This window comes from Sesamum indicum, linkage group LG4 (assembly GCF_026168435.1).
Source record: "Sesamum indicum cultivar Baizhima isolate 11 linkage group LG4, ASM2616843v1, whole genome shotgun sequence".
NCBI lineage: Eukaryota > Viridiplantae > Streptophyta > Magnoliopsida > Lamiales > Pedaliaceae > Sesamum > Sesamum indicum.
Genome location: NC_142660.1, coordinates 2557668 through 2581314, shown reverse-complemented (window position 1 = coordinate 2581314; position 23647 = coordinate 2557668). Strand labels below are relative to the sequence as shown.

The following is a 23647-nucleotide window of genomic DNA, read 5'->3' as shown; positions in this document are numbered from 1 at the left end:
AGGCTGTGCCCGGAATCGGACTACAAAATCTAACTGGCCCAGGTTCTAACTACCACAGAGGACAACGCAATTATTAGTGAAGTCATGTCCTCATCCTAAAATTCACTGACGTCACCACCCCATTAATGCTCCGACACCGTTTCAAGCTGCATTAATAATTTCTCTCCCCTACTACACCCCACATGCACAAACTCCCGTCCCTTCTATTAATAATTATTCACTAAATACACCCTAATATTTAGCAACATGCCATGCAGCTACCTACCTACTTTACTTTCCCTCATTAAAAAATAAAATTATGTATAGTAATCGTATTTGTTGTACGTTTCTTCATTCTTTGTATATATACGCATGCTGCCCACGAACCTTTTTACACCAACATTTGTACATCTTCTCGTGTGTGTTATTACGTGTAGTTGGAAGGGTTGAGATGGTGGAGTTGAAGAAGGGGCCGTGGACTCGAGAGGAGGACCAGAAGCTGCTGGCCTATATCGAAGAACATGGCCATGGTAGCTGGCGTTCCCTCCCTGCAAAAGCAGGTGCTCGTCGTCTTTTTCCAGCTGCCCTTTTTAACTTATTGGAATGAATTGGTTGCAGAACGAGTGTGATTGATTCGTAATTTAAAAAAAGTGATCAATCATATGATAATTGATGATGACGGGTGGTTGCTTTTGCAGGGCTGCTGAGGTGCGGGAAGAGCTGTAGACTGAGATGGACGAATTATCTGAGGCCGGATATCAAGAGAGGGAAGTTGAGCACGCAAGAAGAGAAGACGATTATTCGACTCCATGCTCTTTTAGGGAATAGGTAAGAAATATATATGTACTGTTTCACATGCTTGATTTTGTACAATTAGGGTTTGTTTTTAAATTTTGGTTTTATTTATTTATTATTAATTTGGATTAGTTTTAGGTGGTCTGCAATAGCAGCTCATTTGCCAAAGAGAACTGATAATGAAGTGAAGAACTACTGGAATACCCGACTCAAGAAACGGTTGACCAGAATGGGGATTGACCCGGTAACCTACAAGCCCAAGAACAACCCCGACAGACATGCCGCCAACCTCAGCCACATGGCTCAGTGGGAGACAGCTCGGCTTGAAGCAGAAGCCAGGCTAGTTCGTGAGTCCAAACTTCTCTCCAAGCTCCACCTCCTCCGCAAAGTCACCGCCCCACCACCACCTCCCCCGCCGCCGCAGCATCCAGCGGCTCCACCGTGTCTAGACGTGCTCAAAGTCTGGCGAGCCACCGCGGTTCCAGAAAACTGCTTTTTTGGTTCACCCGGAAGCCTAGAGTCTCCAACTTCGACCCTGAACTTCTCTACTCCTAGTACCAGTGGTCTCACTCTCACAGTTCCGACGGTTAGCTCAGCCGCGCAAAACGACGTCATCTCGATGAACAACTCCGGCGCATGTGGGCTGGGGAAAGCTAACAGCTACACAGAAGTGAAGCTGCGCACAATGGATAACTCTTCGACGACGTCCCAATATCTTGACAGCGGTAATAATCTTGATGATTATCATTATGTGGATTTCGATTACGAATACGATCACGACTACGATATGACGGGCTCAGTGGACCTTGCCTCAGTTAATCATAACTATGAGGGGTACAGCACCGGTGGAGCCGTTGAGTTTGAAGATGCAGCAGATTATTGGAGTGAGTTACTAAATTTGGTGAGGTCGCCCATTGAGTCGCCTGGGCTTTAGGGGTAATTTAGGTAAATTACTATGATTCCAGGTTAGTGTAATAATGATGCAGATGTACCGACTAAGGTGTTAGGATTAATTTTCTTACAACAAAGTAGGTAGAAAAACGACTCTGATTCGTTAGTTAGTGTGATTTTCCCATGTACTAATTGTGTAACAAGATTAGGGTTTTTTTCCTCATAAAGGCTCTTTTTCTTTTTAAATCTTATCTAAACGATCACACATATACTATATATATATAACCAAATTACGACTAAAATCCCGAAACTAAAATAGGTAATAATTTAAGTCGTTCGAGTTAATTCGTTTCAAACTCAATCCGCTGGTATTTAAGTTAGAGAATACGGGGCGGAGATTATAGAGATCTTGCTTCTTAAATATGGATGAGTGTAATAAATATGCATGAACTGGCTTACTTTCGAAAGGTTATGATATGGAAATATTTAATGTGGGCATGGCATGTAGGGTACGAGCTAGCTAGGTAGAGTGAAAAAAGTCAAAATTATATATGTGTGATTAGGGTTTGCCAAGAGTCATGATGATCACATTCCAATACCTAGAGCTGCCTGATCTCCTGTGTATATTAGTATTCCTTATTCTAGGGTATAGTAGCTGTTTGGAGATAGTTTTGGTTAAGAGTATAATGACTTAAGAGTTGAAATAGCTAGGTCAACGAGCGTACGTGTGGGAGCATTTCGATTTATGACTTCAAAACTCAGATCTAAAAAAAGAGAGATTGTTGATTTGTATCATGTCGTCTAATTAAAAATACTTTTTGATTATGTCTAAATCAATTTAAATTTGAGTCGGGCGAGAGAATTAAAGGGATAAATATGACAATATTAAATGCATACGATCCTAGAAAGAGTCTCCCGAGAGCCACAAGTATTAAAGGAATGGCCATAGAAATGGGCGCATCATGACATCATAAGATGTCTTGCCCGAATGAATTGGTTGGTACTGGAAACGTTAGGAAAAGTGAACGATAAGCATAACTAAAAGTTGAAAGGACGGAGACACTTCCCAACCCCCTAAGTGACTAGATTATGGAGAGTGAGTGTTTATATCTAGGAGGGTTTTAAGTCTATAAAATTATGTGGCGACCCAGACAGTCCGATCAATCCAAGATTAATATAATTCGTATTTGTATGAATTTTCTTGAAAGATTCAAGCAAAAGTACGCGGATCTTTATTTTATGAAGAAATTTGAAGTACTTCTTAAAATACGCCATCATGTAAATACAATTCCAGAAAAATAAAATACGAATCATTATATTCATTGACTATACTTTCGATCATAATGGCACGTTTAATTATAATTTTAATCTTATTGGTGTATTTGCATGTATGAGATTTTATCATACATCATATGGTGAAATAATATAAAAGGATATTTCATGGTTTTAATTAATCTTATTTCACATTGCAAATATATAACAATATTTATTCTAATATTTTTATCGAACAGTAAACAACATATAATTAATTTTGACTCCTGAATTATCTTATCCTACGTTTAATCTCGAGCTATCTTATCCAATAAAATAAATGAGGCCATAAGGTTTTAATTGAGGTCAAAATTGCAATATTTTTGATAAAAAGAAAACAAAAATGCCCTATCTTTCAATATAATAAATATATATATATTGTAATATATTTCTTTTCATGGCAATGATGGCATTATGTATTTGTAAGTTAATATTTGATATGCATTTCAAGTAAATTGGTCTGGGCCACATCCACAAGTTAATCAGATTTGGGCCCATGAAATCGGGCCCATTAATCTAAAGTTTGAATATTGGGCTTGTATGGCAAATGCGGGGGCCCAGTAGGGTTGGAACTTGGACATGTAAGGGCCTTTTTTCATATTTTAGCCGATCCAGAACGGATTTGTATACATATCATCGCATTGGAATTCGGATTCAATTGAGATCCGAACAACTCCTGAACGGCACCGTTGTAGGCTGAGCAGTCGGAATGAACGCCGGCGACCGTGACGTCAAAAAGATCCTACTGACGTCACTCTCCGCGATGGTGGCGGAGACTGCGACCTTCCCCGTCGACCTGCTGAAAACTCGTCTCCAACTCCACGGCGAGTCAATACAGTCGGTTCGCCCAGCCTCCGCTTTCAGAATGGCGTTGGATGTCACTCGGACTGACGGCGTTTTGGGGATGTACAAGGGCTTATCCCCAGCTATTTTCCGGCACATGTTCTATACTCCGATTCGGATCGTCGGGTACGAGCATTTGCGCAACTCTTTTGTACAGTCCTCAGATAATTCACTTCCCTTTTACAGCAAAGCAGTAATTGGTGGGATCTCTGGCGCGATTGCGCAGGTACTTTTCTATTGCTTATCTAGTTCAGCTTTTGCAGCTGAAGCGAAATGTAAATTTTGGGTTGGTGCCCTTTGTATTGGTATTATTTTCCTATTCTTTAATTCAAGAACTTATATTTAAATTTGTTCATGTTTGATTAGTTGATATCTAAGACTGCACTCTCGCAGAAATTTTTGCTCAAAGTACGAGCTTATAACAAAGAACTCTATTCTTACAGTTCTACTCTATTCCTTTTCAAGACTTAATTCAACATAGTCCTTGGCAAGGGCCTAGCTTGATTCCTATACAGTCAACTATCCTTAACTTGTGAGACATTTTTGACTAAGCACAAAGCAAAATGCCTGATCTAAATTCAAGTCCTTAACACTATTCTTGGGCTTAGAATGTTCGAACAATTGTTTCTTCAGACCTTGCTTGCCAATATCATACTTCTTCAATATGAAACTTGTAAGCTAACATATAAAAGGGTTTTTGTAAAGTTGGATAGACCTCATGGGGCTGTCTAAAGTTTATCATTTTCACAAATCAATGATGTCGAGTGTGATAGTCGTCAGGTGGTCCTGATCTCACTACTCTTGATCTCTGGGTCAGGAATAGCTTGCAAACACCCAGGAGACTTGTGATGGGGTGATCTCTATTGAGGACACTCGGATGCCCAAGTTAGCTATGGTCCATATCAAAGGTCGTATAAAGTATGCTGAAATGATAAAGGTTTTCTTGGAATGTGTACCTTTAAATGAATAGTGGTTGGGGTATATATAGGGTTTTTGGCCTAATAGGATGGACACACTTAAGGCCCTCCTTGCCACGTGTGGTCCATTCAAGCCATCTAGACTCTACCGAGCCTTTGGGCCTGACTTGTGGGTGGGGGTGGGTGCCGGGTCAGGTAGTTTGGGTTCGGGTGCTCTACTTGAAATTTTAGGTAGCTAAAATAGCTACCCAGCCTGGCAATCCCTACCCAAAGTTTGCAAGTACCCGAAACTTTGGGTATCTAGTAAATTGGGTACGTGACAATTGGTATATCAGATGCCAAATTTTTTTATTTGTTTTTATTTTTTAAAATCAAAATTTTCTATACGACAATTAGAAGCACTTGCATGCCTCCTACAGTGTTGTTTGAAGCCTTTGAATGAAATGTTCGGCTGTTGGAAGCCTGTGCTCACTTAAGCAATTTTTCTTTTCTTCTTCTTCTTCTTTTTCTCCCTGAATTTTAACTTAAGCATCTTAAGCCAATTAAATTTTAGTTTTAAATTTATAAATTATGAATATTTTAAATACTATTTTAATCAGTTAGTATATTAAAAAGAAGTAAAAGGTAAAAGTTTTAACTTCGATAAAATAAATTAAACAATAAAATGTACAAACAAATCAAATAAAACTAAACAATAGAAATTAAGTTAATCATTATAAACTAAACATATAATAAAATTAAACATTAAATACTATTTGGATTGTAGCACCCAAGCACCTCTGGATCAGACCTAAGCATCTCTGTACACTCTAAACATTAAACACTCTTTGGAGCACGTGACTGCTCTTGCCTGTGCCGCTGTCGCGCCGCCACTCTCGCCTGTGTTGCTCCCGCCGTGCTGTTGTTGGTAGTACAACATGTACTTTCAGGAAAGGCGTAAAACCCTTACGTCTACAACCTTTTATTTTTTTGTGTAAATTTCTATGATTTTTTTTCAAGCCCAACCTTGGCATTGCCATATGGAAAGGCTGCGGAATTATTTAAAAATGGCGCTAAGGGCGCGTCATGGTGTAAGCACGCCATTTACAACTATGATCAAGACCGAGCTACAACCGACTCCGACCGCCAGGTACAAATACAAGTGTTCCCCTAGTATAGGCTTTGATAACAATGATGTTTTTGTAAAATACTTCAAGTTTAGGAAGGCTTCTTCACATTCATTGGTCTTTGAAAAGTTCTTAACATTGCGCTAGACATGAAACAATGGAAGGCTCTTATGTGCTGATCTAGATAAGAAATAACTCATAGATGCTATCTTCCCTGTCAGCTTTTGTACATCTTTGGTCGATGATGGTGATAGCATGTCCACTATTGCTTTGATTTTGTCCAAATTAGCCTCAATACCTCTCTCAGTGCCCCTATATCATAAGAAGTTTCCTCCTTTAACACCAAAGGTACATTTGTTTGGATTCAATTTCGTGCCGTACCTTCTAACAATTTCGAAGCATTTCGATAGGTGGACAATATGGCCCCTTTCCTTAGTGCTTTTACAAGCATGTCATCTACATATACTTCTTTTTACAAGCATGTCATCTACATATACTTCTTTTTACAAGCATGTCATCTACATATGTCATCTATAGTGCTCCCTATCATATACTTCTATAGTGCTCCTGCATTTTTTAGATCGAAAGGCATGACCTTTAAGAATACATCCTAATTTTGGTTATGGAGAGTGTCTTTGATCTTTGGTGATAACCATGAAATGCATCCATCATACTTAGCATGGCACATCTTGTCGTAGAGTCCACCAACAGATCTATCCGAGGTAGAAGATATAGATTTTTGGGGCACGCCTTGTTTAGATATATAAAATCTGTGCACATACACCGTCTTCTTTCGCCCTTAAGGCACGATGACCACAATAGATAGCCAATCCTTGAATGCACCTTGACCACATACCCAGCTGCCACTAACTTTTCGACCTCCCATTCAATGATCTTCTTTTAGCTCATGACTAATTGACATCTCTTTTGACGGATTGGTCGCACCATAGGGTGTATATTCAAATGATGTGCTATCATCATAGGGTCAATTCCCTTAAAATTCGACGGTTTCCAAGCGAATGTGTGAGCATCTTTCATAAGAAATCAATGGTCATCGCCTCCATTTCCTTTGACATATGAGCTCCAGTTGTTGTAACTTGTAACCTTTTCCGTGTCCCCAACGAATAATTCAATTTGCATATGTTTGGTTGGCTCTACCCTAGTATCTTCAATACTTCTCTTCTTCCTCTCCTCTTCCATAGAGTAACCATTTAAAATTTCGACCTCTCTCCATTGTCTACTCTCACTCTCATCTCTAGCTCATCTTGTTGAAATAACACCACTCCTTTGCTAATTTCCCGTCTTCCACGACCTCTCCAATCCCTTACTTTGTCGCAAATTTCATCAAGTGAAAAGTAGATACTATTGCTTGGAACTTATTAAGACCAGGCCTTCCTAATATCACGTTGTATGCAAACTGCTGATCTACTACTAAATATCGTAGCATATAGGTCTTCCTCCTCGGTATTTTATCTAGTGAAGTAGGTAGCAAGATAGTCATTGTTGTACGCTGTTCCCGAGAGAATATAAAAAAGAATCATAGTGTGAGATTAAGAAAAAAAATTGTGAAAAGATATAAACATAGCATAAGGTGAGGAGAAAGAAAGAAGTCTTTGAGAAGAAATAAATGAAAGGTAAGATGAGAGACAAAAAAATAGATTACAGTTTGCAGATTTATTAAAATTATGAAGTTTGTGAGTGAGGGAAAAAAAAGACGTGAAGAAGGTAGAAGGGAAACATGGAGTAGTGGGTTGATTGAAAAAAATATAATTACGAGATTATTAAAAAAAATATTAAAATAACTATTATGATCAAATTTTTCTTAAGAGAAGAAATGAAGTAAAGGGTAAATGTAGGTATTCAAAAATTTGTACGATAAAAGAATTTTCTTTTATAATAGTATAGATTTAGACATATAGATATAGATGTCAGTTAAATATGCACAAGAAGTTTACAAAAAATTATAAAAATTGAGTATATGACTTAGGATTAATTGGCCCATTCAGCTAGAACTAAGGTGAGCTAATGATTGCTTGTGCCACTAATGTACTCCCCAATTGACTTTAACCCTCACTTTAATTTCATTCCATTTCTTCCAAAAAAAAATAAATAGTTGGACATAATAGTAATTTTAATAACCACATTATTGCAACTTATTTACTATTGAAACTTATTTACTTTTCTTCACCCGCTACTCCATGTTTCTTTTTCCTCATAAACTTCTGCTTTTCTCTCTCAACATCCTCCTTATAAATAAATACAAAATACAATGGAAATATTTTCCACCATTATGAATAATCTGGGATGCTATCTTCTTGCCAAATATGGTGCATATAATTTTTTTAGTATTCTGCTTGTACGCGAATTTTGATTAATAATATCGATATATAGAAACAAATATTCGTATTATTTCGTAGTGCAAATCATAACAGTAACATTTTATGATACAAAAACAGTGGAACCAATTATAAAGAACATTAAGCTCAACAATGTAATAAACAGATTGCAGAAACAACATTAAGGAAATACCATAAGTAATTCTGCAAGAAACCTAGAAGAAAATACCGGATTCCATTAAAAAACCTACAGTGAGATGAAAAAAATAGCATAAGAATTCACAAATTAAAAAGAATAAAAAAAATCAACTGCTTAAGAAAAGATTCTTAAGTTCAAAGAACTTATTATCTGGAACAACTTTTTCAGTAATTTTCAAGAAGTAATAATCCACAGCAGATCAGTTCTTCAGAAGAAAAAAGAAGTACTCGCATACTTATCTCAATAATCAAACTAAAATGCTAACAATCGTTTAGCAAGAAAAACCATATGACTTCTAAGTTTGTAGATAGAGAGTGAGAAAGGAAGAGCTTAGTAAGTGTTCAAAATATTTTCAGTCCAACCAAGAAGAGCTTAGTAAGTGTTCAAAATATTTTCAGTCCAACCAACTATTAGTACCATTTCTCCCCACATGATTTACATGATCCATGTATGCATGACTTCCCAAAAATTATAAACTGCAAAAATCAGAACAGAGAATAGAAAGGGTAAGTACAATTAATGCACAATCACCTAGAAACTAACAATAGTGAAATTAACACCTATAGTAATCTGATATTGAAATTAAAGCAAGATATGCATGTCATAAGAAAAGGATAAAATCGACTTGTAACAGTTTTTTCGCCTCTGTTCACAGGCAATATAAATCAATGATCGTTCATGTGCATTCCTAACTTTATCTGCTACTTTTAATCCTTATTGTTAGTATATGAAGCAATATTGAAAGGAGAGAAAAAGGAAAGTTTGCGAAAAGGAGGAAGTTTGTAAAAAGAAGGAAGTGAGAAAAGAATCGTGAAGAAGAGATATGAGGGACAAATATGGAGTAGTAGTTGAGAGGGGCTATGGGCTTCATGGTGGTTATGGCCATGTCCACCCTTTGCAATGCATCTAAGAAGATGATATCGACCGAGCTACCACTGTTGACCAAGACATTGTAATCTGCAAAATTTGCAATATCCATGGCTATGACCATTGGGTCATCATGTGCACCCCCTACTGGCTCGTGAGACTCATCGAACATAATTGGATCTTCTTTTGGCAAAATGTTTAGAACTTGGTGTGAAAAAAGTCGTCTTGCACACCACTTTCTTTACCTCAAGGAATCCCCATTGGTAGGTCCTCCCCTTATCGTGTTAGTAACTCCTCTTCTAGGTGCATTATTTCCCATCCTCACTTGTTCACCCTTTCTTCTTGTTCACCTTGCATCCCCAACTGCACGTTCTCATGGGCGGCGTATGACCTCCACCCAATGACTGGCTTCTAGATCGTCTGTTCTGTTTCCTTTCTCCACCCATCGACGGACCACTCCTACCGGCCTGTCCTAAGAAGTCTTTCAAGTACCACTATCGTATCAATCTTTTATCTCGCCTTTTTGAGTTGATAACAGTCCTCTATATCATGACTTCTGTCCTTTTGCAAGCGACAATATTTTCGTGACGCCATTCCTTCTGTGGTCTATTTCATCTTTCTTGGCCATCTTACCACATGCAGGTGTTCTATTGCCATGAGAGCTTGTGCCTGTGTGGGCGCTAGTAGAGTATATCCACAAGGTCCCCTTGGTGGGGCAGCATACAACCATCTCCCTGGAATTTGGGTGGTCGGTGTATCCATTCACTATCTTTCGTGGCGATGATCTCTTCCTCACAGGTATATTGATTTCCTAATGGGGGGATACGAGCTAACGCCGCGGCAAAGGATCCTTTTTGTAATCCGTGGATCAATATACGTATGACCATCTCTAACTGCATATCTTGGAGCTTAGCAACTAATTATTGAGCCTATTCATGAAGACCCTCCACGTTTCTCCTTCCCTTTGCCGGATATAGAACAGGTACATGGCTAGTCTCTTGGTCTTCCTTTAGTGGCAAACTGATATAGAAACTTTCAACACAACTGCTTGTGTTACGAGCACAACGATCCCTGGAGGCAAAGATGTGAACCACTCTTGCGCTCTGCCCGTGAGCATGGTAATGAAAACTCTAGTGTTTATTGCATTGGATTGACCGTACAATTGTTTTACATGTTCAAAAGCGGTAAGGTGCTCTTGTGGATCTTTGCTTCCTTCATACCTCGGAAGATGTGGGACAGAGGTATTACCTTCGTTAAAATTTCTATAGAAAATGGATATCCTCTTTTGTTTAAACGCGTACCAGCCATTGCGCGCGGTATGTCCTCTTCGTGCCTTCTATGGTCATATGCAGGATGATTTATAGGTCGCTTATATTCACCCTCCATGTGTTCTATTTCATCTTCTTGTGGTTGTATGGTTACCATGTATGTTCTTTGGTCGTTTGTTTTGGTCGTGCCAGTTCTTCATAGGAGCATGACTCTCACCATCATAATGAACTCTTATTTCCTCAAACAACCTTTTGTTGCAACTCTGTCTTCGTGAAATGGAACATAGGCTCTTCTGGGGTCATTAGGTGGTACTTTTCCCAAACTCGGTTCAGGTCTACGGGAGGGCCCTGCATCCCCCCCATGATAATAATTTGGTGGTGAATCATAGGCTAAAGTGATGTTTAGGGGCTATTCTTGCAGACGACACCAAATGATCGTGGTCACGTGGTCTTGTTCTCACTACTCTTGATCTCCGGGTCGGGAATAGCTTTTAAACACCAAGGGAAGTGGGTGATCGGGTGGTCTCCGTTGAGGACAATCTGACGCCCAAATCAGCTTGGTCTATATCAAAGGTCATATAAAACATGCTTGAATGATAAACGTTTTCTTGGATTGTGTACCTTTAAATGATTAGTGGTTGGGGATATTTATAGGTTTTGGCACAATAGTACAGACACCCTTAAGACGCTCCAGATCCTGCCACGTGTGGTCCATCCAAGCCATCTAGACTCTACTGGGTCTTCGGGCCTGACTTGTGGGCGCTTAGGCCCAGTTGTTATTTGCTTGCCAATATCAATTGCTTATGTTGCTGATGGCCTTGATCTTGGGCCAAAGACGTTTACGTCAGAGGGGCAAATAGTGTTTTCGTCAAACTTCTTGCCAAACACTGACTTTTTCAGTTGCGAGAGTAGCGTTAGGAGAGGTGGATCTCATTATGAAACCTGAGGGGCCTACTGTATTTGTACCAACCATATGGAGGTTTTTGTAATGATTGCTAAGTTAAAATTCGAATTGCAAGGAGTATTCTGTTATCTTATTAAGCATGTAACTGTGCGGAAATAGCGTAACATTAGGTAACTGTGGGAAAGTTATCCCTAGATTCAAAAGCAGGTCCATTGGTATTGTTAAAAATAAGAGTTGGGACCTGTTAGCCTAACCTGGCTCTAGGGCTTCGGAGTTTCATTCTTGGGCTCCTATTTACTAAATTCTGCTGGAAACATTGCTTGTTTTTGTGTTGACCTTTTCCTTGTATTCTCCACGCGACAAGATACTAGTATGTGAATGAATACAAATCTATATTTACATTTTCGGGAAACTTGATTTTAAAATCCTATTAACCTTTTCATACAGAATTTAGTGACCTGCATTGAGGAATATGTAGGACATGATTTCACTGTATATATGTACATATATAAAATTTGGGCATATGCTGCCTTATTGAGGAATTAAGAAATACTTGTTTTAATGCCTCTTCTTATCAGTGTTATCTAGAATTAATGCTCTTTTGCCAATGTGATTTTTGTTCCAAATATCTGGTGCCTCTGAATAAGATTAATCCAATAATATTTTCTGAATATTGGACCTTTTTCTGCAGTGTCATCTCAAACAAGTTATCGTTACTTTTGCTCTTATTTCACTTCTCTAATTCTTATTTTGTGTTATGCTTACTTTTGCTTTTTAGCATAGGTAATTGCGAGCCCTGCTGATCTCATCAAAGTAAGGATGCAAGCAGATGGTCGTTTGGTGAGCCAAGGTATCCAGCCCCGATACTCAGGGCTGTTTGATGCTCTAAACAAGATTGTTCGTGCTGAAGGATTTTTGGGCCTCTGGAAAGGTGTTTCCGCCAATGTCCAAAGAGCATACTTAGTAAACATGGGAGAATTAGCCTGTTATGATCATGCCAAACGATTTATAATTGAAAAACAGATTTGTAATGACAACATATATGCGCACACTCTATCTTCCATTGTGTCTGGTCTTTCAGCTACTGCATTGAGCTGTCCAGCTGATGTAGTTAAAACTAGAATGATGAATCAAGTCGCTGGGGTAGAAAGCAAGTTTAAATACAAAAACTCCTATGATTGCCTCATGAAGACTGTCAGGATTGAGGGATTGAAGGCATTGTGGAAGGGATTCTTTCCTACTTGGGCTAGGCTTGGTCCTTGGCAGTTTGTGTTCTGGGTGTCCTATGAGAAATTCCGATGGATTGCTGGCCTACAATCCTTCTAATAAGTCCTCTATTGGATCCTGAATATGTGCACCCTTGTATGAGTTACTACTGAGCTGCACATAGGCAACAGAGTACACTGCTTCACACCATTTTGTAGTTTTGCGTTCCGCAGTCGGTCTGTTTTTTTCCTATTCATGCAGAATTTCGATCATTTTTTGGTCAAATAACAACATGCTTAATCTTCTGGGTTAAAGAAAATGTATGGAAAGCTGACTTGGTTAGGAAGGCTGATAAAACAGACTATATATCAACAGAGTACATATCTTATTATCTTCATTCTTTTCCCAAACTGTCAATGTTCTTGCTCTAAATCTGAATTACTCTACTTGTTGGCCATATTGGGACATAAGTTGCTATCTTAGTTCATTTGTGCTGTGATATGAATCTGGATTTTCAATTCATTTTATCAACTGTCATTCAATCTATCACCAAGTTCATGTACAGCCTTAAAGCGAGCAGGTCGAAGCCATAAAGCTCTGTTTATATCTGATATTGTTTCTGGTTGAGGTGAGAACAAATTTATAATGCATTGATGGTAGTGGTGATGTTTTGATTAGCAACATTATACTGAATAACTGTGCATCAATTACTTCACCATACATGTGTTTCTGCTTGAGTTATCTTTATTCTACTTGCTTTTTTAGGCAAACCAAAACATGGACCTTCTTCAGTAAGAATTTTCAGGTAATAGTTGGAGCATATTTGGTGTAAATAACCAGATAATGATTTGGGAGACCCTTACTTGAATTATGCACTTTTACTCGATTCTACTGCTCTATACTCTCGACCATGATTAGTAGTTTGAAGAACTAGGACTTAATTGTGCTAGACTTGTTTCAGGGGCCAAGGGAACTAAGATCATATGCGGACGAGCTCCAACACCGCCCTTCACCCACGAGCAGTGTGCAATTCCAAGCATGTGGTATGGTTGAAATGTCAATTCCAATTTTTCAAATCATTCGCACCATTGAATGCATTCTTTATACTTGCTAAATCTGCATATCTAAAACAATAGCTTGCATCTCTAGCAACATGTATTCTTCACTTTTTTTTATGCTCGAGTAACACCTCGTTTGGACTTTGCACAATTAGACATTCTTTTGGGAGGTACTAAATAGGTTAAAGAAATAGTCGACTTTCCATCCACGTGCATTATTTAAAGTGATGCAAAAAAGTGAATCATATGTTTGTATATATCCTGAGAGAAGGATTACATCATACAACCATATATAGCAATAGGAAATGTGGCAAATGAACTACACACAGCTGATACAATCAATCAAGTGCTTGGCTATCTGCTAATACATTTTGCTGGGCTGGGGCAGGTCTCTTTCCCTATTTGCATGATTCAATATTTTCCTTTGGGTATCAAGAAAGGAAAAAGCATAGACCCTTGTCTATGTAATTTGGTTATGTTATGTAATATCGAGTCGCCTTTCTGTGTAGCAATTAATGTCGTACCGTTCCACTGGGAATCGGTAGATAGAAGCAATAAATAATACATAGACTTTCCTGCTCTATTCCAGCAAGCACTGTATTCATTCTTTCTGGTATGAGCTAAATAAGGATTAAGATATACTGTTACACTACACCTAAAAAACTAACAACCTTAGCTGCTACATGATTTACATCTCTTCAAAGTTCATCAATTAACCATTAATTTCCTCCAACCTAACTTTGTAACTTCAATATGATGCTTTTTCCTTTTTCCCTGAAAAGCTGCAGTTTACAGTTTAGTGTTTACAGTTCTCTTAAAGGAAAGGTGGGCTCAAAATTTTTGCCCAATTTCAAAGGGTACTGGTGTTAACAGTACGGCAAATTGAATTTAGACCCAACTGAATCGGTAAAGTGAATCTACACCCAAAAGATTCAGTTCGACATTTGCTTTTCACTTTTATGAAATTAGGTATTTAGTTTGGTTTCCAGTTACCAAATTGTAATGGATATTGAAATATTAATTTTTTATGCTTAATTTTGATCTCTTTTAATTATCTGTATGCCAATTTTGTTATATTATTAATCGAAACTTGGAAAAAGTTATAATTTTAGTATTTAGTTTTAACTATTTTTAGATTTTAACAAAAAATTTGGACTATCGTACATTTGGATTTGAAGTAAGGATTTGGAGAAAGAATTTCAAATAACTCTATTTGAAAAGAATTTAAAATCCATTCATATTCATCAAAACATAGTTCAAAATTAGAATAGAAGGATTTGAAATTCTTTAAATGTAGAATTACTCAAATATACACAAAGGATCTGTTGTTAAGAATTTGAAATTCATGATTTCAAATCGTTGAATCCACCCAAAAGAATCGATAGTTACTAAAGTTGAATCGAATAATTCAGGTTGGTATTTAATATAGTAATCTTGGCGCATCAATTTTTTTGGTATATTTGTATCGAATGAACACTCGTACCAAAAGACGCAAATAAAATGCAGGATTTGTTGAATAATCCCATTTCCATAAGTGTGTAAATGTTATCTGAGCAACAGCATTTCAATTTATAAAGTTTTAATTATATGATTTATTAAGTTTAAATAAATATATTTTTAATGGAATATGTGATTGGATGGTGCACGCAAAAAACGTGGGATGCAATCAGAAACATAAAAAAAGACATAAAATAGATTTTGGTTATTTAATTTGAGTGGTGTGCGAAGTGAATAGAGCAGTAAATGTGAAAATAGGGATATTTACCCTCAATATTCAATTCTTATCTGCCTATGCCTTCAAAAATATGATATTTTCATTAAATTTTTATTACTAATAAATAAGGCTCTGAATTTTAGTACAGCAGTGAGCTGGAAAAATATTCATTCCACAACTGCCCAAACTCTACACATTTACTTTTATATTCAAATTCTTAAATACTTGGAAACAAATTATACACGCGTAAACTGTAACAAAATCAGTCATAAAGAGGAATTATGGTATTTATATAATAAATGTTGTATTTATTATAATATGAATTTCTGGTAAAATTATAATCACTCCAATTTAAATCATATCTCTCCAAATTTATAATCCTATGTATATTTCGACCTAATAACTTATCTATTTTTATTGTGGCTCACTTTGAAATTCATAGCCAGCATGCAGTAAAAATCCTTCTCATTTCATTCTTCCAACAACATCAAATAAACGTGTGCATACATAAATATGTCAAATTATAAGGATAGTTCAATACAAAATGTTGATGTTACCTTTATGGAAGCTAATTAACAGTGTTGGATGAACGTTAGTTTTAGGGAGATATCGATGATTTTTCAAATAACGAGAATGTATTTGTGATTAATTCAAACCTTCATCATATATAATTATTTATTTATTTCAAATGGCTCACGACATCTTTTAACCGTCAATATATATGTTATCATGGTTATCCTACATTTTAACCCATATTCATACTTTTAATCATAAATTTTTATATTTAAAATTTGTATCATATTCATCTGATTATATGCGCACAAATATTGCTATCGCAATGATTAGAAATGAAAAATAAATAGGTATTTCTTGAAAATAGTAGAAGCAAAAGGCAAATGTAGCACAAGTTTTGGTGCGGGTTAAATGAGTGAAGTACTTTTGGCTTTTGGGACATTATGTCAATTGGTGTGACAGAAGCGTCGATTACTTTTGGCACATATATATATATATATATATATATATATATATGCATACTCCTCTCATAAACAGTTACTAATCACCTAATCAAATTTACTACTATTCTACCACCTATACAATCTTCACTCCTACTTTACAAACAAGTCATTTACAAATGGACCATTTTTCTTTTTTTTTTTTAAAACAAATCAATTATGTGTTTGATTCTCATCAGTCAGATATTAAAATTATATTTTTATATTTTTTTGGGTTCACGAGCGGCTTTAACCTATTGTGGTAAATGCAATAGAATCATATCCAATTTTTTTTTTTTTAACCAAGAATATGGTTAGAAAATCATAAAAACAAGATTGGTTTACTTTGAGTGATGGGATTAGATTGGTATAGAGTAATGATGGATTAAACGTGGAATCAAATAAAATTATCATATTATATATCTTGTTTACTAGTATCGAAAATTTGAGATAAAACTAATTTTATGCTTAATTGTAGTATATATTTGGGATAAAATAAGTGATAATTTATTAATTTCTAAAATTACCCTCCCACTAAAACCCATGACCAACAAATATTCAAGAGAAGAGGAAGGGGCTTGTTTGTTTAAAGATTGGGTGGGATTCATATCATGCATATATCAAGGCTTATAACGGGATTCTGTAATTAATAGCGCGCCAAAACGAGTGATAAGGTCAGATAGTTTGAGGTATTCGGTCTAATCACTTGAAGTAAATATAGCCTATAATAATAATGATTATGATGATAATACTTAACCATGCATTAACCCATTTTGAGGTACTTGTGGGATTTTAGTAAAAAATATTCCAAGAAAAATAAAATAAAAATTCAGCATGTCCACCAAAAATACAGTGCCTCTTCCTATAGTGTAAGAAATAACCGAACCTCATATATGTCTCCCTACCTAACACATACACGGACAACAAAGAGAACAAATTTATATATATATATAAAACATAGTGATGTTTCCCAGTCAAGTTGTGCAAATATAGTTTAAACTATTTCTGGTGTGGAGATTTCACTAGACAAAATAATTATTATTGACTATAATTTTAATGATTATGCATGATTTAATAAAAACCGTCATACATATCTATGATCAATAATCATTGTATGATTATGGTCAATAACTAGTTATTTTGCTATTTATTATTAATCATAATAATTAATTATGGTTAAATATTATATTACTTGTAGTGTTTATATGTTATAAAATTAAAAAAAGAATCTATTGTAATTATTCTAATTGTGTAATTCTTCTTTCAGCCTTAACTTTGATCATTACACGTGATGGGGGATAAGAGAACAACCATGGAAAAAGGAACAGGTCCGATCTCCCGCGACCCGGACCTATTACCCGACCCAACAAACTCATCTACTAAGACTACAGGGTCAGGTCGCGGGTCATGACACATATCCATGACCTGACCTTGAAGGCCATACTTGTCGACCATTGTTTGATTTATGGTAAGATATTAATTATACGAGTGGACCTTTTAGGCATGCAATGGACCCACTCAGACACTATAAATACCCTATGTTCAGTTCATTTATGGTAAGATATTAATTATACTCGAAACCTGCTTTAAATCGCTTGAGTGTGCATTTCTATTACCTACCTGATCTCGAATACTTCACTGACTTAAGTATCGGAGGGTCTTAGCTAAGATCGCCTAACAAGCCTAACAATCTGCTTTCTTTTCTCAGGTCCACCCTTCCGAGGATGCAAGGTGACCAACAACATGCTACCTGGATTATTGGCGCCGTATGTGGGAATTGAGAAGAGAACTTGTTGGAGATTTGGGATGGAGGGCGTTTCTAGAAAGGAACACACTCAAGGAGAGGAGATGATACAACAAGAGGAAGAACAAACTCCTGTGAGGCAGGAGGAACATATGGTACCTCTATCCCAAGAGGAATTACAGTGTATGATCGAAGCAGCTAGAAGGAACGTCATGTTTGAATATGAAATGAGAACGGTTACACCAACTGTTCGCGAGCCCATAAGAAGGTAGTTGTTTAAGGGAAAGGAGGTAATAGAAGACCCCAGGGAGGTGACAAGTAGAGCAAAACATGGAAGGGGATAGAAATTTGAAAAAGGTCACAAAAAGAAGTCTCAAATATGGGCTTGAGCAAGAGAAGAAAGCGAAGGGAGCCAGCAATCTTGCGAGCAGAAGTGGAGGATATTGGCAGGCAGATTGAGATTGGGCCAGCAGATAGATGAGTTGAAGAGGCGTGGGGAACTAGTTGCGTAGAGCAGAATTTGACCGTTCGCCAACAAGGTCCTCATAAAGGTGCTAGATCCAAGTTTCAGGTTACCTGACCTACCAAAGTATGATGGAACCAAGGACCCACATGAGCATGTCTCTAGTTTTGAACTAGTATTGAATTTGTATGGACAAAATGACTATATAAATGAAAAATTATTTGTGACCACTTTGATAGGAAAGACATAGGAATGGTTTACCAGCCTATTGAGTGGAACTATCGAATCTTATAACCAGTTGATCCAAAAATTCACCTTCCATTTTGCTAGCAAAAGGAAGGGGAAGAGGTTGGCCACCTACCTGTTTACCATCAGACAAAGAGATGATGAATCCCTCAAAATCTTTATAGGGAGATTTAATAATGAGACTTTGAAAGTACACAACCTGAGAACAGGCATGATGGTAAGCATATTAATACACGGCTTGAAGAAGGGGCATTTCGCTTCAGCTTTAGCAAGAGATCCCCCAGAGGATATAGATCAGTTAATGCGGCTAGCCCAAAAATGTATTGATGAAGAAGAGGTGACTGTTATGAAGGATAGAGAGCGGTCGAGCTTGGGGAGACAAGATAGATGCCATGAAAGAGGGAAGGAGCGATGAAAGCGATCTGAGAAAGAAACAGAGTCGCCTTATTAGCCGAGGTATCACAAATATACTCCTCTGAGAACCACCAGAATGAGGGCAATGATGACATTGGAGAAGGCCAATTTGTTGCAATGGTCACAGAGGACAAAAGATACGCCATTAAAGCAGTATTCAAACAAATAATGCGAATTCCATAGAGATAAGGGCTACGATACAGAGGATTACTACCAGCTGAAAGATGAGATAGAGAGGCTAGTGAAGCAGGGTATTTTAAGGAATACATTTTGAAGGAGATGAGGAAAGGTGAGAGAGGGAACGAAGGGATGAAAGAAACCGATCTAGGAGTAGAGAGATATTCAAAGGAAAGGACGAGGAAGGAAAGTTAGATAATGCTCCTGTTAAGGGAGCCATAACACAATAGCTAGAAAACCAGCAGGAGGAGACTCAGGGAGAGTAAGGAAGAGATATGCCAGGTACTTGGAATCAGACATAAGAAGTTACCAAATTATGAGTGTGGATAAAGAGGATGAGATCATTTTTTATAAAGGGGACTTGGACACATATGTGGGGTCACAGAATGACCCCATGGTCATTAGGATGGATATGGAGAACTTCGTGGTGCATAATGCTAGTCGATAATGGGAGTTCCATCGACATCTTATCAGGGTAACTAACTCATGACCTGTGGGTACCCCGTTGATATGATTTGGAAGTAGCAAAGTGATACCTTTAGGAACAATTGATTTGCCAGTTTCGATAGGAATGAAACCCATAAGGAAAACAATGATTGTGAAGTTTTGGTGGTAAACACACTCTTTGCATATAATGTAATCCTTGGGCGACCGGGTTTAAATCTGTTTAAAGCAGTTGTGTCGACTTTCCATTTGAAAATGAAGTTTCCAACAGTATATGTGATTGGGGAGTAAGGTGTGACAAAAAAGAAACGAGAAGATATTATAACTTGTCTATAATGAAGGGTGCTGAAGGGAAAGGCGATGCCCAGAGGCAACCCAGTTCGATGCAACAGAATTCAGAGGAAAATAAGAGGATAAGGATGGAACGAATATAGCCAGCAGAAGAACACAAGGAGATAGGATTAGTACTAGGAGAACCAGGTAAGACAATCATGATCTAATCGCGTCTGGGCTTGCAGATAGAGACCCTTACAGTAGAATTTCTGAGGAAAAATATAGATACCTGGAATACTTTAAACTATAAGGAAAGTGATCCAGAGGTGATCGTGCATAGGTTAAATGTACATCCTCAATCCAAGCCCGTCAAATAGAAGAGGTTGTTTGGGGTAGAGAGCAATGGAATAATTGAAGAGGAGGTGAGCAAGTTATCAAAAGTAGGATACGTGGTCGAGGTACAATACAGTGAATGGTTATATAATGTGGTCTTAGTACCGAAGGCAATGGAAAAATGATGAATGTGTATGGACTTCACTGACTTAAACAAAACATGCCCAAAAGATCCCTACCCGCTACCTAGGATTGATTTTCTGGTGGACTCCACCGCGGGATGCGCCCTGTTCAACATGATGGAAGCATATAAAAAATATCACCAAATATTCATGGCTGAAGAAGACAGAGAAAAAACTGCTTTCATTACTGAAAATGGCATATATTGTTATAATGTAATTCCATTTGGATTGAAAAATGCAGGTGTTATGTATCAGAGGCTTGTCAGCAAGATGTTCAAAGGACTCATTGGGAGAACCATGAAAGTGTATATAGATGACATGTTAACAAAGAGCAAGGCGGAGGAAGAACACTTAACCCACCTAGAAGCAGCGTTTGAAGTCATGAGAAAATATGGCATGAAGTTTAATCCAATAAAGTGCACCTTTGAAGTCCAAGGAGGAAAATTCCTCAGGTATTTGGTGAGTGAAAAAGAATCGAAGCTAACCTAGAGAAGATCAAGGTTATAATGAAAATGAGTTCACCAAAAACAATAAATGATGTGCAGAAATTGACAGGTAAGGTCGCATCTTTAGCTTGCTTCATCTCTAGGTCGACAAATAAAAATCTACCTTTCTTCAAAACGTTAAGAAGGTGAAAGACTTCTAATGGACGACAGAGTGCGAACAGGCCTTTAGCGATTTGAAGCAGTACTTGACAACTCCACCACTACTAATTAATCCCAAGGTAAGGGAAATTTTATATTTGTACTTAGTAGTATCTGTTGATGCAGTGAGCTTTGTCCTAGTGAGAAAAGATGCAAGGCAGCAGAGCCCCATTTATTACATTAGCAGGATGCTGCAGGGAGTAGAGAAGAAGTATATCCATATCGAGAAGTTGGCCCTGACATTGGTAACAACAACAAGAAAACTCCGACCTTACTTTCAATCACATAAAATCATGGTGTTGACGAACCATCCACTACGACTGCAACCCGATGCATCTGGCGATTAGTTACATGGACAGTTCAGTTGGGGAAATTTAATATTGAATACTAATAAAAAACGGTTGTGAAAGCCTAGATTTTTACTGACTTTGTTGTTGAGTTAGCAGGCGAACAAATAGAACAAAGAAGAGAAGAAGGGTGGATGCTGCACGTGGACAAATCTTTGACCTCAAGCGCTGGCGGAGCAAGAATTTTGCTTCAGGGACCAGGACGTGTGGAGATCGAGGTCGCTGCCAAACTTGACTTCCCCACTACAAACAATAAGGTAAAATACGAGGCTCCGCTATGGGTTTAAGAATGGCGTTGGACGCGGGGGTAAAACAGCTAGATGTATATGAAACAAGAGAATGGTTAATGACCAAGTACTTGAAAAAGGTAAAATATTTGATGGCAAAATTTGAAAAATGTAGTATTCAACATATTCCTAGAGAAGAAAACGCGAGGGCCGATGCATTGTTGAAGTATGGAGCCATGATCATAGGATTAAGAGAAAGGAAGATAGCAGTTATAATAAAAGACAAGACATCGATAGAAGAAAGTGAGAGCATGCAATGTGTGACGGAAGAGAAATTGTGGAAGAATGAAATAGAAGAATATTTGCTAAGTGGAATTGAGCCAAAGGATTGAATAGTAGCCAAAAGATTGAAGTTCAGAGCAAATAGATTTATGCTGAATAGGGAGTTGTATAGGTGATCTGTGGAAGGGCCTTTGTTAAAATGTCTAAGTCTAGAGAAGGTGCATTATGTGCTCAGGGGAATTCATGAACGAAGCTGTGGTAATCATTCAGAATGCAGTTCATTGGCACAAAAGTAACAAAGGAAGGGTATTTTTGGCTGACTTTGATAAACGATACCATGGAGTTCGCTAAAAAATGTGACAGTTGTCAGAAGTATGCTACCTTGATACTTGCAAGCGACCCCAATATAGCCTATCAAGATTGCATGTCTATTTGTTCGGTGGGGGATAGACATCCTAGGGCTCTTCCCTCCAGCTCCTGCCCAAAAGAAGTTCATCACAATAGTAGTAGAATATTTTTCAAAGAAGGGGGAGGCTGAAGCTTTGCCAAAATTTTTTGAAAAAAAGGTAATCAATTTCATCTGAAAAATATCATTTGTAGATATGGAATACCAAGGGTGTTGATTTTGGATAACGGAACCCAATTTTAAGGTAAGAAGATAGTGGCATGGTGCAAGGAATTGAAAATCTAGTAGAATTTCACAGCACCAGGAAATCCACAGGCGAATAGACAAACAAAGGTCAAGAACAGAATTCTGTTGTAGCAGCACAAGACATGCTTGGAAGGAGCTAAAGGTTTGTGGGTAGAAGAGCTACCTGGAGTTTTGTGGGAAAATAGGATCACGCCAAGAACAAGGGCTGGGGAAACTCCATTTTCTTTGGTGTACGGATCAGAAGCAGTAATACCTATAGAAATTGGAGAAGAAACAGCTCGAATCGCACAACACGAACCTGAAGGTAATCATCAAGCAAGGAATTTTGATCTAGCAACAATCGAGGAAACAAGGGATAGGGCGTTCGCAAAGATCTTGCACTACAAAAGTCTCATGATGAAAAGTTATAATAGTAAAGTCAAACCAAGGAGCTTTCAAGTTGGGGATCTTGTCTTGAAGAAGGTTGAGGTCTCCAAGCATGTGAGAAAGTTAGACCCCAAGTTGGAGGAGCAGTATAAAATAATTGAAGCAAAAAAGAAGGGAACGTACCAATTGCAAAACATGGAAGGCAGAGATTTGCCAAGACCATGGAATATTCATAACCTTAGGAGGTTTTATGCCTAAGATTTTGTATAGATTTGTGAAAGATCGCTTTTGTTAGATCCATGAAAGATCGCTTTTGTTATAAAATCTGGAAAAGGTCACTTTCGTATAGATCTGAAAAAGATCGCTTTTGTATAGATTTGTGAAAGATTTGTGAAAGATTGCTTTTCTAATAGATTTGTGAAAAAAGATCGTTTTTGTATAGATTTAAAAAAGGTCGCTTCTTTAAT

General features: G+C 37.5%; 2 protein-coding genes across 4 annotated transcripts; both read left to right on the top strand.

Moving 5' to 3' along the window:
* Nucleotides 1–296: 296 nt before the first annotated feature.
* LOC105160076 (transcription factor MYB16) lies at nt 297–1911 on the top strand. Of its 2 annotated transcripts, none has more exons than XM_020693456.2 (3): nt 297–539; nt 678–807; nt 907–1911. In XM_020693456.2, the coding sequence occupies exons 1-3, from the start codon at nt 299–301 to the stop codon at nt 1706–1708; spliced, it is 1173 nt and encodes a 390-aa protein (XP_020549115.2). In that variant the 5' UTR covers nt 297–298; the 3' UTR covers nt 1709–1911. The 2 variants fall into 2 exon arrangements, with proteins under 2 accessions (XP_020549115.2, XP_011075642.1); XM_011077340.3 differs by having other exon boundaries at nt 300–539; nt 913–1911.
* A 1688-nt stretch (nt 1912–3599) lies between these two features.
* On the top strand, nt 3600–13019 carry UCP3 (Mitochondrial substrate carrier family protein). 2 transcript variants are annotated; one of them, XM_011077213.3, is made up of 2 exons: nt 3600–4045; nt 12200–13019. In XM_011077213.3, exons 1-2 carry the CDS (start codon nt 3686–3688, stop codon nt 12740–12742), a joined length of 903 nt encoding a protein of 300 aa, XP_011075515.1. In that variant the 5' UTR covers nt 3600–3685; the 3' UTR covers nt 12743–13019. The 2 variants fall into 2 exon arrangements, 1 of the variants encoding a protein (XP_011075515.1); XR_016065233.1 differs by having other exon boundaries at nt 3904–4045; nt 12195–12337.
* The last annotated feature ends 10628 nt before the right edge of the window (nt 13020–23647 follow it).

What these genes read in the sequence shown, in the direction of transcription:
- UCP3 (XM_011077213.3), top strand. Translation starts at nt 3,686, where the DNA reads ATGAACGCCGGCGACCGTGACGTCAAAAAGATCCTACTGACGTCACTC. An exon ending in TCTCTGGCGCGATTGCGCAG is followed by an intron (nt 4,046 to 12,199) that starts GTACTTTTCTAT and finishes TTTTTAGCATAG; the next exon opens with GTAATTGCGAGCCCTGCTGA.
- LOC105160076 (XM_020693456.2), top strand. Translation starts at nt 299, where the DNA reads ATGTATAGTAATCGTATTTGTTGTACGTTTCTTCATTCTTTGTATATA. An exon ending in TTCCCTCCCTGCAAAAGCAG is followed by an intron (nt 540 to 677) that starts GTGCTCGTCGTC and finishes TTGCTTTTGCAG; the next exon opens with GGCTGCTGAGGTGCGGGAAG. An exon ending in CATGCTCTTTTAGGGAATAG is followed by an intron (nt 808 to 906) that starts GTAAGAAATATA and finishes AATTTGGATTAG; the next exon opens with TTTTAGGTGGTCTGCAATAG.